The sequence below is a fragment of the Triticum dicoccoides genome, chromosome 3A (genome assembly GCF_002162155.2).
Source record: "Triticum dicoccoides isolate Atlit2015 ecotype Zavitan chromosome 3A, WEW_v2.0, whole genome shotgun sequence".
Lineage (NCBI taxonomy): Eukaryota > Viridiplantae > Streptophyta > Magnoliopsida > Poales > Poaceae > Triticum > Triticum dicoccoides.
Window position 1 is genome coordinate 473,631,266 of NC_041384.1, and position 15,235 is coordinate 473,646,500.

General features: G+C 44.7%; 1 protein-coding gene across 1 annotated transcript; it reads left to right on the forward strand.

Moving 5' to 3' along the window:
- The first annotated feature begins 5,580 nt into the window (after positions 1–5,580).
- On the forward strand, positions 5,581–8,427 carry LOC119268629 (putative receptor protein kinase ZmPK1). The gene has a single exon (XM_037550296.1). The coding sequence runs from the start codon at positions 5,616–5,618 to the stop codon at positions 8,055–8,057; it is 2,442 nt and encodes an 813-aa protein (XP_037406193.1). The 5' UTR covers positions 5,581–5,615; the 3' UTR covers positions 8,058–8,427.
- The last annotated feature ends 6,808 nt before the right edge of the window (positions 8,428–15,235 follow it).

Genomic DNA, 15,235 nt, shown 5'->3' on the forward strand with positions numbered 1-15,235 from the left:
GTGATAACTTCACATCACAATTTTTGGGGACGATATCAGGGGAGTTGGATTTTGACTGGCATTGCTTGCCACCTCGGGGTAGATCAGGTGGGATTCTCCTTGGAGTTAATTATGAGACTCTTGAGGTGCTAAATGTTTTCTTGGGAGATTTCGCTGTTAAATTCCATGTTCGGTCTAAGGTGGACGGATTCAGATGGGCTCTTGTGGCCGTGTATGGCGCGGCACAGCCGGAACTCAAACATGACTTTCTTGCCGATCTTGCCAGAATTTGTGAAGGGGAGACTCTACCCATTCTGGTAGGTGGGGATTTCAACATCATTAGAAGAAGAGAGGAGAAAAACAATGATAATTTTGATGCCAGATGGTCCTTTATGTTTAACGCGATCATTGAAAATTTGGACCTACGTGAGATTGCGCTCACTGGTAGGCAATTTACTTGAGCAAATAATCTTCCTACCCCGACTTATGAAAAGCTGGATCGGGTTCTCACGAGTGTTGAGTGGGAACAAAAATTTCCTCTAGTGTCAGTGCAGGCAATGCCTAGAGGAGTTTCTGATCATACGCCACTTCTTGTTGATTCAGGTGAGGCGACTCACTTGGGCAATAAGAGTGTTTTCTCTTTCGAAAATGCGTGGTTTGAGAGAGAGGACTTCCTTGAGTTGGTAGCAAGGGAGTGGGCGGCTGAGCAAAGAGGTGCCTCTGCGGAGGAAAGATGGCAATACAAGATTAGACATCTTAGACAGTTCCTTAGAGGCTGGGCTAAGAATAATAGTGGCGCTTATAGACTTGAGAAGGAGAGACTTCTCAAGTTGATTGATGATCTTGACATTAAGGCAGAGAGTGTGCCTCTAGCCATAGATGACCGGGTATCTAAGAGAGAGGCTGAGGTCAGTCTGGCAAAGCTTCTTAGAGAGGAAGAAATGAAGTGGGCGCGTAGAGCAAAAGTACGCCAAGTGGTTCAAGGGGACAACAACACTCAATTTTTCCAAAACATAGGAAAAAGAAAATCATTCAACTTGAACAGGAGGAGGGAACGATTGTAGGCCATGAGAACCTTAAGCTTTACATCTCAAATTTCTATAAACAATTATTCGGGGCTCCAGTTGAGAATTTTGTCAACCTGGATGAGGACAGAGTTGATGACATACCTCAACTTCGAGATGATGAGAATGAGATTCTCACAGCCCCTTTTTCGGAGAAGGAGGTGTATGAAGCGATTGCTCAAATGAAAAACAACAAAGCTCCTGGTTCGAATGGTTTTCCAGCGGAATTTTATAAGAAGTGCTGGGGTATCATTAAAGGTGACTTGATGCCTATGTTCAATGATCTCTTTAATGGACACCTGCAACTTTTCAAATTAAACTTTGGGACTATTACTTTGCTACCAAAGGAGGGAGCGGTCCACATTGAGAAATCCAGGCCGATCTGTTTGCTCAATGTGAGCTTTAAAATTTTCACGAAGGTTGGCACAGATTGCGCATAGTGTGGTGCAATCAACACAGACCACTTTCATGCCAGGACGACATATCCTAGAAGGGGTGGTTGTCTTGCATGAGACCCTTCATGAAATCCACTCAAAGAAACTTGATGGCGTGATCTTCAAAGTGGATTTTGAAAAGGCCTACGATAAAGTCAAGTGGCCTTTTTTGCAACAAGTTTTGCGCATGAAAGGATTTGACGAAGCCTGGAGAAAACAGGTCGAATCCTTTGTGCAGGGAGGGAGCGTTGGTATTAAAGTTAATGACGATATTGGTCATTACTTTCAAATGCTTAAAGGATTAAGACAGGGTGATCCCATGTCACCGGTCCTTTTTAATATTGTGGTTGATATGTTGATTGTGCTTGTTAACAGAGCGAAACAAGATGGTCAGGTAGGTGGTCTTATCCCACATCTAGTTGATGGTGGGGTATCTATCCTACAATACGCAGATGATACAATTATTTTCATGGAGCATGACCTCGCGAAAGCAAGGAACGTGAAGTTAGTTCTTTGCTTATTCGAACAAATGTCCGACCTCAAGATTAATTTTAATAAGAGTGAATTGTTCTGCTTTGGACACGCCAAGGAGGAGCAAGAAAGATATAAATAGTTGTTCGGGTGTGAATTAGGTGCGCTTCCCTTTACGTATCTAGGGATACCAATTCATCATCGCAAACTCACTAATAAAGAATGGAAATGTATTGAGGATCGGTTTGAGAAGAAATTAAGTTGCTGGAAAGGCAAACTTTTATCGTACGGAGGAAGGCTAATTCTTATTAATTCGGTGCTGACGAGCATGCCGATGTTCCTCCTCTCTTTCTTTGAAGTACCAGTAGGAGTACGGAAAAGATTAACATCTACCGATCCAGATTCTTTTGGCAAATTGATGAGAATAAGGCCAAGTATAGGCTCGCCAAGTGGGAGATGATTTGTAGACCAAAGGACCAGAGTGGATTGGGTGTTGAGAATTTAGAAGTGAAAATAGGTGCTTATTGAGCAAATGGTTATACCGCCTTTCAGTGGAGACTGAGGGAGTGTGGTTGCAATTACTTAGAAACAAATACTTATACGCTAAGTTTTTGGCTCAGGTAACGGCACAGCCGTCGGACTCACCTTTTTGGAAAGGACTTATGAGGACGAAGGTTGCTTTCTTTAACAGAGTGACATTTAAAGTGGGGAATGGGCAACGAACTCGATTCTGGGAGGATACCTGGTTAGGGGGCACTCCATTAGCATTACAGTATCCAGTTTTATATCACATTGCACAACGGAAAGAAGTTTCCGTTGCGTCTGTGTTGCAGTCCATTCCACTTAATATTCAATTTCAACGGGCACTTGTGGGTCCACATTGGGATACATGGTTGCATCTTATGCGTAGGTTAATGGAGATTAATCTTTCGGATGCCAATGACACGATAAGTTGGAAGTTAACGGGGTCAGGTGTTTTCACGGTTAAATCAATGTATACGGATTTAATCAATACTGGAGACATCCCAAGGTCGGGCCATATCTGGAAAATTAAGGTGCCATTGAAAATAAAAGTGTTTATGTGGTTTGTTCACAAAGGTGTAATCTTAACCAAAGATAATCTAGCCAAACGCAATTGGGAAGGGAGTCAACGATGTTGCTTTTGTGACCAAAATGAAACAATTGAACATCTACTTATTAAATGTCCTATTGCTAGATTACTTTGGAGAACTATTCATGTTGCTTTTAACATCACTCCGCCAACTTCAATATCACAGTTTTTTCATGACTGGCTGAATGGGGTGGCACCTCAGACAGCTGCACAAATCAGAGTCGGAGCATGTGCGTTGCTTTAGGCGATATGGAATTGTCGGAATGATGTAGCCTTTAACAAACAAAACATTACTAATTTTTTGCAGGTCATCTTCAGAGCGTCTACATGGATCCGTACGTGGTCCTTGCTGAGCCATAAGGACCACAGGGCGCACATGACTATTGGGTGCAACCGATGAAAAACGGCTGCACGGGATACATACAACCGATATGGATGGCGGTCCAGTAATAGGTTAGGTGTGTAGACATCTTGATCTATTATAGCCGGTTGTGGCTTTTTTTTATTTTTGGCCGCGTGTGACATTTGTTTCTTCATGACCTTTTAAAACCACTTGAGGAGACTTTTGACATCTTTTCTTAATAAAATGGTTGTGTGCATCGAATGATGCAGAGGCTGGGGGTTAACCTCTTTTTCTAAAAAAAAGATACCTATGTGCTTTATGTGATACACACTATGAGGAAACTACTCTTCATCTCTTTTGGGATTGTCCATTTTCCCTAGCTGTTGGGATACTATCATGTTGGACAGGAAAAGGGGCATCAATGTGCTAGATGAATTAAGGATAATGGTAGAGCACCTTCCTGCTCAATTCATGATGGAGATTGTCATCGTGGGTTGCTGGAACTTATGGGTGCAGAGAAACGCCAAAATCTTCAAAAACATCACACCCTTGGATCAGTCATGGAGGATTCAAGTAAGAAATGGTTTACAGTTGATAGTTTTGAGGACAAAGAACAAGCACAAAGATGCTTTCGAGCAATTTGAAGTAAATCTGCTTTTGATTTATTTATGGAGTTCCCTAGAACTGGTGTTGGCTAATTGTGTGTTTTTTTCCATTCCTTTGTAAATATTTTAATTAATAAAAATTACCGTAGAACAATTGTTCTACAATCTTTGGTCCAAAAATATATCTTTAGTGATCTATAAACGCTCTTACATTTCTTTACGGATGTAGTATATATCTAGGAGCTAGCGAGCTACGTTCAGAGCAAGTGACACAAGCTACAAAGACAAAACCAGAAAAGAATTATAGGTACTTTAGCCGCATATAAGAAGTCAGAGCCCCTCGTGCAGCGGTGCAAGAACCAAACTCGATTAGTAACTTCGCTGGCATATGCATGACGACTTCTTTCAAGGGAATACGCACCACGCAAGTAAGATAATACACCATTTTTAAAGAAAAGGTAAGATAGTAAGATAGTACAGACCTACACTCATACCACGAGACGAGATGCCCACGCTATTAGGTGAGACTCCTTTATTTAGGGAACTAGGCCAGGCACGGACGTAGCGTTTTCCGTGCCGTTCCCACGAGCCAGCCAAAGCTAGCTCCAAATACGGATGCCACCCGCAGAAAAAGAGATCCAGATTTATAAAAGAAGTTAGAGGGGAATCCAGCCATAGAATATCTGGTTGAAATAACAAACCGATGCACGATAGCCATCAGAGATGACCACACGGGGCCATGTATGAACAGATGACAATGATTCAACCATTGTAGAAGACATTCAATTGCGAAGCTTGAAGACTAACTAAATTAAAGACCACAGTTATTGAGCAGCACTGTAATGGCAACGAGAGGGACATGGCCGAGTCAGTGGTCACCTAGAAACAGCACATGATGGATATTCATGCGTTCATGATACCCATGTGGACCGCATATGAAAGCGATATTTGGTGTAAATTCCTTGCCTCCACCTTCCCTTTCTCTCTCTGGGGCAAAAGTGGCCAGCCCTGCATTCGGTAGACCGTGGCACCATGCGGCGAATCCACCGAACAAGGATGGGAGAGGATTACAGCCCAGCACAGGCCAAGGGAAGAGACACGCAGACGCACACGCGTGCCAGCCAAGAAAATACCGAAGAAGGCCGAGCCGCCGCCGCCGCACCGAGATTGCTGCTCTTCCGCCGTGACGACAGCCGCTGGAGATGAAGCAAAGGGCCAGCGCAACTCTCAGTCTTCCTATCTTGTCCAGATCAGGCCAGTGGTTTTCTGGGTCAGAGAAAGTTACTACTCAAGATCACACACTGAAAACAGTATACGTAGATTCCTAGACCAGCAGACGCACTCATCACCTCCGTGGTCATAAACAAACAAATGGATAGTACTTCCTCCGTTTGGAAATACTTGTCCTAAAAATGGTTATATCTAGAATTGTTTTAGTTTTAAATACAACCATTTTTAACACAAGTATTTCCGAATGGAGGGAGTAGCTCAGTACACAATGCTGGTCACGAGATGGACAGGAACCCCACTGAAAGAGCCCCGCAAAGGCTGCAAAAGGAGCCTACTCCCCTGTCTGTCTGTCTGTCATCACCTCCAACAACCAGAAAGATGCCTAGGCTCTTCTTCTACCCAGTAGCCCTTCTTCTTCCCTTGCTCTCCACTCTGCTCTGCTCCTGTGTGTCCCCATGGCAGAGCACCATAAGCACAGGCACATCTCTGCAAGTAGATCGTGAGAAAGTCCTGCTCGTCTCGCCAGACACCACCTTCTCCTGCGGCTTCTACCCGTCCGGGAACGGCACCAACGCCTTCTACTTCTCCGTCTGGTTCACGCACGCCACCGACAAGACCGTCATCTGGACGGCGAATCCTCGCTCTCCGGTGAACGGCCAGGGCTCCAGGATATCCCTGAACCGTGAGGGCAACCTGGTCCTCACCGACGTCAATGGCTCCACGGCATGGGAGAGCAGGACGAGCTGGGGCAAGCACACAACAGTGGCTCTCCTCGACACCGGGAACCTCGTAATCAACGACTCGGCCGGTAAGACCGTATGGCAGAGCTTCGATTTGCCCACCAACACCTTGCTCCCGACGCAGCGTCTGACGAGAGCAAACAAGTTGGTCTCCCAGTCCGATAGTTACCATGTCCTCTATTTCGACAATGACAACGTCCTACGCCTCCTGTACAACGGACCGGACATCACAAGCATATACTGGCCAAGCCCTGATTACAATGCACTGCAGAACGGCCGGACCCGGTTCAACAGCAGCAAGATCGCGGTCCTGGACCGCGAGGGCAAGTTCTTGTCGAGCGATGGGTTCAAGATGATAGCCTCGGACTCGGGTTTGGGGATCCAGAGAAGGATCACCATCGACTACGACGGGAACTTCAGAATGTACAGTTTGAATGCATCAAGTGGCAACTGGAGTATCACAGGGCAGGGTGTACAGCAGATCTGTTATGTGCATGGATTGTGTGGAAAGAATGGAATTTGTGAGTACTCACCAGCAGGCCGTCCCAGATGCACTTGTCCTCCAGGATATAAGATGGTTGATCCCGAGAACTGGGACAGAGGCTGCACGCCAACGTTCAGCATCCAATGCGGGCAACCAAAGGAGGATTTTCAATTCGTCAAGGTTCCTCATGGTGACTTTTACGGCTTTGATCTCACTTCCAACAAGTCAATCTCCCTCGAAGAATGCCAGCGGATTTGCTTGGAGAGCTGCCTGTGCATATCTTTCACATACAAAGCTGGAGAGGGTTTATGTTACACTAAAAATGTGCTCTACAACGGCCAGGTCTATCCATACTTCCCAGGAGACAACTACTTCAAACTTCCTAAGAGTGTCAGTTCAACATCTCCAGCCGCCAATCATCCTGGTATTACCTGCAGTCCGGAGAGATCCAAGGTTATGGTAGTGTCTGCAGATGCATACATACAAAACTCTGACCGCATAAGCTGGGCATACTTCTACATCTTTGCTGCTATATTAGGGGCAGTTGAATTGCTTTTTATCATGACAGGATGGTACTTCCTTTTCAAAATGCACAACATACCCAAGTCCATGGAGGAAGGTTACAAGATGATAACAAGCCAGTTCAGGAGGTTTACGTACCGTGAGTTGGTTGAAGCAACAGGGAAGTTCAAAGAAGAGCTAGGGAAGGGTGGCAATGGAGTAGTTTACAGAGGAATACTCGGAGACAAGAAGGTTGTGGCGGTAAAGAAGCTTACAGATGTTAGAAAAGGTGAAGAGGAATTTTGGGCAGAAGTAACTCTCATTGGGAGGATCAACCACATGAATTTGGTACGAATGTATGGGTTTTGCTCAGAAGGCCAACACAGGTTATTAGTCTACGAGTTTGTGGAGAATGCGTCATTGGACAGATACCTTTTTGATGGCAGAGGCACTGAAAGACTGCTCTCATGGGGTCAACGGTTCAAGATTGCCTTGGGGACAGCAAGAGGCCTTGCTTACCTGCATCACGAATGCCTCGAATGGATTGTCCATTGTGATGTAAAGCCAGAAAATATACTGCTGACACGAGAATTCGAAGCCAAGATAGCAGACTTTGGACTATCCAAGCTCTCTGAGAGAGATAGTTCTAGCTTAAATTTTACTCAGATGAGAGGCACAACGGGCTATATGGCGCCAGAATGGGTGATGAATTTGCCAATCGATGCAAAGGTAGATGTTTACAGCTTCGGAGTTGTGCTTCTAGAGATTGTCACTGGGAGTAGGGTTTCCAGCGGGGTGACAGCAGACAAAGATGAGATGGACTTGATGCAAATTCCCAGTGGGGCAACAGAAGGCGGAGAAGAGATGGGGTTCATGCAATTTGTTCAGGCGGTAAAACAGATGCTCGCTAATGGGGCTGACCTGGATATAGTGGATGCTAGACTGAAAGGGCATTTCAATCACAAGCAAGCAACAGTTATGGTGAAGATAGCTATTTCATGCCTTGATGAAAGAAGCAAGAGGCCAACAATGGATCAAATTGCTAGAAATCTCATGGAATGCGACGATGAAGACTATCATCCTGCATACTTTTGATGGCATCTTACCAGAAGCATGAAAGCAGGCTGAACAAGGCATCAGAAGAGAAAAAAAAAACAGCTATGCCATTATCTATGCAGTGTATACCTTATGTCATGAATTGGGAAGATTAGATCCATTCTCCAGATTTTCTGCATTGCCTTATTCAAATTGTGGTTGGTATCCTCACAGGCTGCAAGGCTGGTAGGGGGGAATTAGGTGAAGCGCGGTATTTTCTTTTATGTCTGTATGACAATTTTACTCATCATGATATAACTGTTTTGATAATGGTCGGTTCAAATTGGATCAATTAGTTTGATAATGCGTTGCGATATACTGTGTCTGGTATAAATTATTTATAATGCTAAAAGAGTTAGAAGTCGGTTCATTGAGCTCTGCAAGTAGTAGTTTCTAGATATGGATCTGCAATAGAATAGTGCATTATGTTCTTCCATACCGGTTGCTTTTACTTTACAGTTTCATAAGCCAGTAGCCAGGGAACATGATGTAAAGTCTCAGGCACTAAGCCAAGATTAGCAGTGCCAAACTTTGTTTTGCAATGCTGTCTATCACTAGTGGGCTGCCAGGTTTATACAAACTGACTTACCCCCCTGTACCGATCCTGCACTCTATATATAACACCATGAAGTATAGGCTGTTGTAATTTTGCGGCACATAATAAACCATGTCGGTACGATGCAGTATAGGCTACCAGATGGGGCAAGGGATGTCATGAAGCTATGTGTGAGAATGTTGTAATGTGTGAGACCTAACTTCTTGAATTATGTGTCATTTTCGGATATTTTGGTCTTTTGAACATATGAAGTGACTTACAAAATTCTTGACCTAAGTGACTTATACCATATTTTGATGGCTAAATGCTTCCAAAAAATGAAAGTGCCCAGAATTATTTTTAAAAATCTAAAAAATGAACAATGCCCTTGTATTCAATCTGGGAAAATTTCAAGAAGTTTTTTCGAACAGGAAAAAAAACTACAAGCAAAATCCAAATTCTGGAGCATTTTGGGTAAAATTTGGCCAAAAAAAAGGTTTCCAGGAAAATTCCAAAAAATTCTCATAAATATCCAATCTGGGAAAGTTTCAAGAAGTTTTGCCAAACAGAAAAAGAAAACTAGAAGAAAAATTCAAATTTAGGAGCATTTGGGGACAAAATTTGGCCCAAAAAAAAGTTTCCAGAAAAATTCCAAAAAAATCTCAAAAATCTACACTACCCTTATATTCAATCTGGGAACGTATAAGAAGTTTTTCCGAACAGAAAAAAAATAGAAACAACTTTCGCAAAAAAAGAAAGAAAAAAATAGAAACAAAACTCAAATTCAGAAGCATGGTTGGCATGGCGGCTGACTGGGCTGTTGACCAGTCAGACACAGTTAAAAACCAGCCAATGGTTGTTTCTTGTCCGGTTTTGAAAGTTTAAGGTTGTAAAATAGACGGTTTCATAGTTCACGGTTGTATATTAGAGTTTGAGCGAGAAAGGCCCAAAGGTGGCAACCAAGAGGGGGTTGATGCACACTTGTCAAGGTCCAACGAGGAATGCCACACAGCCTCTCGACTTGTCAGGATGACACTCCTTGGCGGTGGCACGAACGGTACGGCCACATCAGCTGCAGATGGCACATCAATATAGGGAAGCGGCTCCCCTGACGTACGTTGCCTGCAGTTGTGGCACTACCATGTGGGCCTGTTTTTCAATGAGCCCACCTGTCACTGATGGAACGGCACCCTGCCGAACGGCAGAGGAGCCTCGTCCTCAATATAGATGGTTCGAAGCCTACCACCTCTGTGACACCTGCATCCTCACCAAGCAGCCGCGTTCGTCTTTCCTGCTTCCTGGCGAAGGTAAAATTAAGAGCAGAGCATGAGAGTGCTCTGGATTTGGTCCATGGCGACCTCTCTGGCCCAGCCCACCAGCAGGTCCCGACAGCAAGCGTTTCTTCCTTGTCTACGACCACAACCGCTTCAATGGCTGGTGTTATTGGCAGCAAAATGTGCGAAGCGCCGATGGCAATCAAACGCTTCTAGGAGGTTGTAGAACTCAGAAAGTAGCAACAAGTTCCGAGCTACAAACCGACTACGGTGGTGAGTTCATGTTGATCGAATTCAACGACTATTGCACACATCAAGGTGTGTAGAGGCATCACTCCGCGCAGGTGTCACACTCACCGCAGCAAAGCGACGTCAGCGAGCGGCGGAATCAAACCATCGTGGCCACAGCATGCAGCATGCTCAAGCAAAGCAGCATGCCTACGAAGTTTTGGGGCGAGGAGGTCTCTACGGCCGTCTTTCTCCTGAGCTATGCGCTGACATAAGCCCTCGACGAAAAGACGCCGTCCAAAGATTGGCATGGCAGCCAGGAAGCCGGTGGTGAGCTTTCTTCGCACATTCGGTTGTCTGTTCATGAAGAAAGTGAAGCCATTTCCAGGCAAGCCCGAAGACTGGCAAACCCATTGTCTTCGTCGACTACAAATCGGGCTCCAGGACATACAAGATGTTCAATCTTGTATCACAATGTGTGCACGTTGCACGCACTGGCACACCGGCCAGTTCATCCAATGTGTCATCCAATGTTCCTTTTGCGTGTTACTCTAGTTCAAAGAGCATTAAAATTTAAATTTTCTTTAGGATACAATTGCAGTTAAGTTGCACAGGAAAGTTTCTCTAACTCGGAAGTAAAGCTATTAGTTCTTGCTTCCAAATTCAATCAGAATAACACAATGTTTCCTACTAGTTGTTATGCTAACTTGCTAAGATTTTGTAAGCCCATGTAGATTTAGTGCAGTTACTCGTCTAGCAAAGTGCAACTGACACAAGATTTGGAGAACAGCAACACTTCAGAAATATGAAACACGATCTTGATTTGGTGCAGTTACTATTCTAGCAGAGTGTTGCGTATAAAAAGGCTATACCTTTATCTAAATTTACAGAAACATCCCATTGGTATCGTCGTTTCGTCTTGCAAATAGAATGGCTTGTTCGACAAAGGTACAGCAAAAACACCAGTGTTGAAAGAAATAACTACAAAAAAATAGCCATTTCTTGTATGTCTTATTTTGAAACTTATCACAAGATTGCGAAAGTAAGAATCTAATACAAAAACTACTGAGATGATAAGCTAAAACTTACTTGAATTTAAGGCACTCTTCTCATGGCACTAGCGATTCTCCTTCAACCTAATTTGCTGGCCTGTTAGATAAATCACACATTTCTCCTACCATGACAGATATGCAACCATATTGTCCAACCTTCTGTAGGTAGAAAAGGCTGCACATATCTGCCAAAGGCTAGAAAAATTAAACATCATTAATCATGTCATGAGAAATCTGCACCCTCCATTGTGTCGTGCAATGCTTTCCAGTTTTCACATGCCATTTCCCTTCTCTCTTTGAAAATAAAGTACACATTGTCCTAATCATATCTGTAATGCCCAACAGGCATCACTTAAGCTGAATTGCTATGCTGCAGTATGAGTAGTTTTCTTAATCAACCCAAATGATAAATACATTCTGCTGGTAGAAAAGCTGGAAGGGCTTTAAGCTTTATTTATATTTTTTTAAGAATACGCAGGTTTTTCCATTATTAGAAGCAAACAGTTATACTGATGATCCACCATAAGGCGCAACACCCTTACACGATCTTTTTTTTTTCAGGAAACCTTGGGAATGTAGTCAGAAGCATTAGTTTGCTTCACAATAAGGTCTAAAGGTTGTGCTCCCTTCGATAGATACCTTATTCCACTTACCTCATACAAGTTACAACCCTCACAACCTGGTTTGCAAAATATCAGATTATAATTACACAGTTCATTCAGAAAGAGCTGCAAGTCGTATAGGAAAAGATAAAGCACCTGCCAAAAAACATTGCTGAAAATTTGCAGCTACTTTCTTGCATCAAGAAGAACAATAACTGGGGTTCCTCAATACATATTAACTTACCTAGCTAGTTTAACTTTGGTTTAAGAAAGCCAGTGCCGGTGATAGCTCAAGACAGCTCAAACCCGTTCAAACAGAAACAAAGCAAGTGGACAACATGAGAGGAACATTACAGGCAACTGTAGATTGTGGTAATACACATAGTGTGAAAATGTTGTGGACATGAGTACGTTGCCTCAAAGCAGCATCACATGTATTGTGGCCGGCCAGCCGGCAAGGTGTACAATTGGCACGTGAGTTCTGTACAGGTAAGAGACGCCGAATGATATCCAAGCAAGGAGTTGGCTAGGAAGAGTTCAGGAAGGAGACGACTTGAACTAGGAAAGATGAGATAACTTGAACTAGGAAGGAGAGGCCCAATGATATTCGAGCAAGGAGTTCTGCACATATAGAATTCGGGACAGTACGTATTAGGAAAGTATGGATTCAGATACTCATATTAGAGGGTTTCCTAGTTAGAGTACAACACCCTGGGTGTCAAGTTAGGAAATATTATACTCCCTCCGTACCATTTGAACTGTTAAAACGTCATACATTATGGTACAGAGGGAGTAGTGCATGTCATGTAAGGTTTGAGAATCAAGCAAGAACAATAAATCTACGGTAATGTTAACTGGCTGATGTTCCCTGGGAGGGAGCTCCAAGCGAACACCCCTACAGCCATTGGATCATGATCAAGCGGTGGCAGTTTTCTTGGAAAAATTGCCTTCTACACAATAAACTGACATGCTCTTCTGAAGAAACTGCCATCTTCACATAACTTAAACTGCCAGGAAAAACGTTTGGAAATGCCAACCCTTCCCAGCGAACGTTCCCCAGCTATTGGGGTCCTAAATCTAATCTATAGTTATTCTCTCATTCCAATCTATCTCTAACCAGTTCCTCACAGCCATGCCATCTGGCATATTCAGAACGGTAGTTATCCAGTTGCGAATCAAGGTTCCCAACAGAAAAATAGTCAGTAGTCTAATTGACATATTGCCCAGGCAAGTTCACTATCAAACCCAGTCATATAACCAGGAGGCACGAATGCATCAGGGAGAAAAGAAAAATAGCAGTCTGCTATAAGTTATAATCAGGATTCAAAATCCAGGAATAACAATGTAGTTAGTAGTTACTGCCTTCCCTGGTTATCCCAGTCAGTGTCTCTAGTACATCGGCCACTGTTAATCTATATTTGATTCAAATCCCAATTTCAATTTGTTTTCAAAGAGACCATCTGCAAACCAGACTGGCCACTAGCTGGATAATATCTGGCTCGTTTATGTCTCCAGACCCAAAATATGGCTACACGCTGCTAGTAATCCTGACCAGTATTTGCACAAGTACTAATTCAGCGTCTGAAATCAGTCCACTTAACAAAATTATGAAGTGATCCTAATAGCGTAGGCAAGTTATATCCTACCTCGCAAATCGCAGCTACCCCTGGTCCAACAAAAAATACCCAGTGGAACTTTCTTAGCTTCAAAGAGATAAGGGCAACTCCAAGGCACGACGCCAAATGGACATCCGTTTTGTCCGGATTTCGTCCGTTTGGGAGTGGCAATGGGGCAGTGTCCACCCGGATTGTGGATGCGCCGGGCGTGCGCCCAACGCGCGGCCGCATCTGGTCCGCCTGCATGCAAATTTTTGAAAGCAACAAAAGGTGTAGCTAATGCCAGCGGCCGCGGTTGCGGTTCACGCCAGTACATACCGGCCGGCAACAAAGCCAGCGGCCTACAGAATGGTCACCCTCCAGTTTCACGCCGGCAACAAAGCCAGCGGCCGGCACACTAGCCAGCGTTCAAAATGAACATGTTTTTGACGCCGGCAACAAAGCCAGCGGCCAGCACACAAGCCAGCCTTCAAAATGAACAAGTTTTTGGCACCGGCAACAAAGCCAGTGGCCAGCACACCAGCCAGCCTTCAAAATGAACGGCCATAGTCCACGGCCAAGGTCTCACCTAGTTCAGGCTGTCTCGGGCAAACATCTCCTTCTGCCGGTTCGCGAACCAAGCCTTCCTCTCCAGTGACATGTTCTTGTCGACACTCATGATCGCGAGTGCCACCTCTTTTGCTTTGGTATCGGCATTGGTGGCCTTGATCTTGAGCTTCATCAGTTGAGCAGCCTCCTCAATGCAAGCTTCCTCTTCGCGGCCTCCTCCATGTCAAGCTTCTTCGTTTGGAGCTCTAGGTATATCTTCATTTGCTCCTCCTCTCCTCCCTCACTTCCTTTTGACTCATCATGCCTTCCAAAGTTGCTTGCAAGGCCATGGAAGCCGCATCACGCTTCTCGTCGGCCTTCGAGCTGGTCTTGCCCCTCGGCCTCTTGAGCAAGTCTCCCTCCTCAGCCCCGGCCGCCTTCCCTCCTTGTGAGCGGCATATTGGTCTTTGAACATGGGGCAATCTTTGATGAGCGACCAACAATGCGTGAGAGTAAATGGCTTGTTCTTGTGTCGGGCCTTGAAGGCTTCCAAAGATTGGAATGCCTACACAATCAAAGATGTGGTCACAATTGTAACATGGGAGGACACAAGATGCATGAAACATAAATGGCGTGCCAAGATGAAAGGACACAAGATGAAAAAAGAGAGGTTCATACCAAGTCACCGACGCCTAGGCCACTCACGAGATGGGCTTCGACGCTCTCAAGCGTGATACAATACTTGTTGCACTCTTGTTGAATGAACCCCCGTCTCTTTTGGATTGAGTTGATGTCGCGGGTGCTCGCAAATTGGTAGGGGGCAAACTTCTTCACTCATGAAAGGTTTTGTAAACTCTCATCCAAAAGACAGATCCTTTTGCTCGGCACCTTTCATGGGATCTTGGCCTATCTCCATCCAACTCTCGCAAATTAAAGTGTCCCCCTCTTGGGTGTATATCCCGTGCGAATGATTTGCCTCTTCTTTTGTGCTTCGGCCCTTTGGGTGAGCTCATCGATAAACAAGGGCTCCTCCGCAATGTCGACCTCTTCTTCCTCATCTTCACAATACATGTCATCATCTTCATGCCATGAGTTGCCATGGTCGTCCTCATCTTCATCATGGCCGGCGAATTGGGTGTCACCATATTGGCCGCAGGCATCCTGGCTTTCGGCCGTGGCGGGATCGAAAGCTTGGCCTTGACCGTCGACGTGGAAGGCCTCACCACGGCCCTCGAAGATGATGTTCTCCATGAATGCGGCGTAGTCAGGGTCATCGACTATCGGCGTCGGCAGTGGCATTTCAACGACAACTTAGGGGCGCCGGCCAACCGGCCATGTTGGTC

Excerpts from the sequence above, each read along its gene's own strand:
- LOC119268629 (XM_037550296.1), top strand. The coding sequence starts at position 5,616 with ATGCCTAGGCTCTTCTTCTACCCAGTAGCCCTTCTTCTTCCCTTGCTC.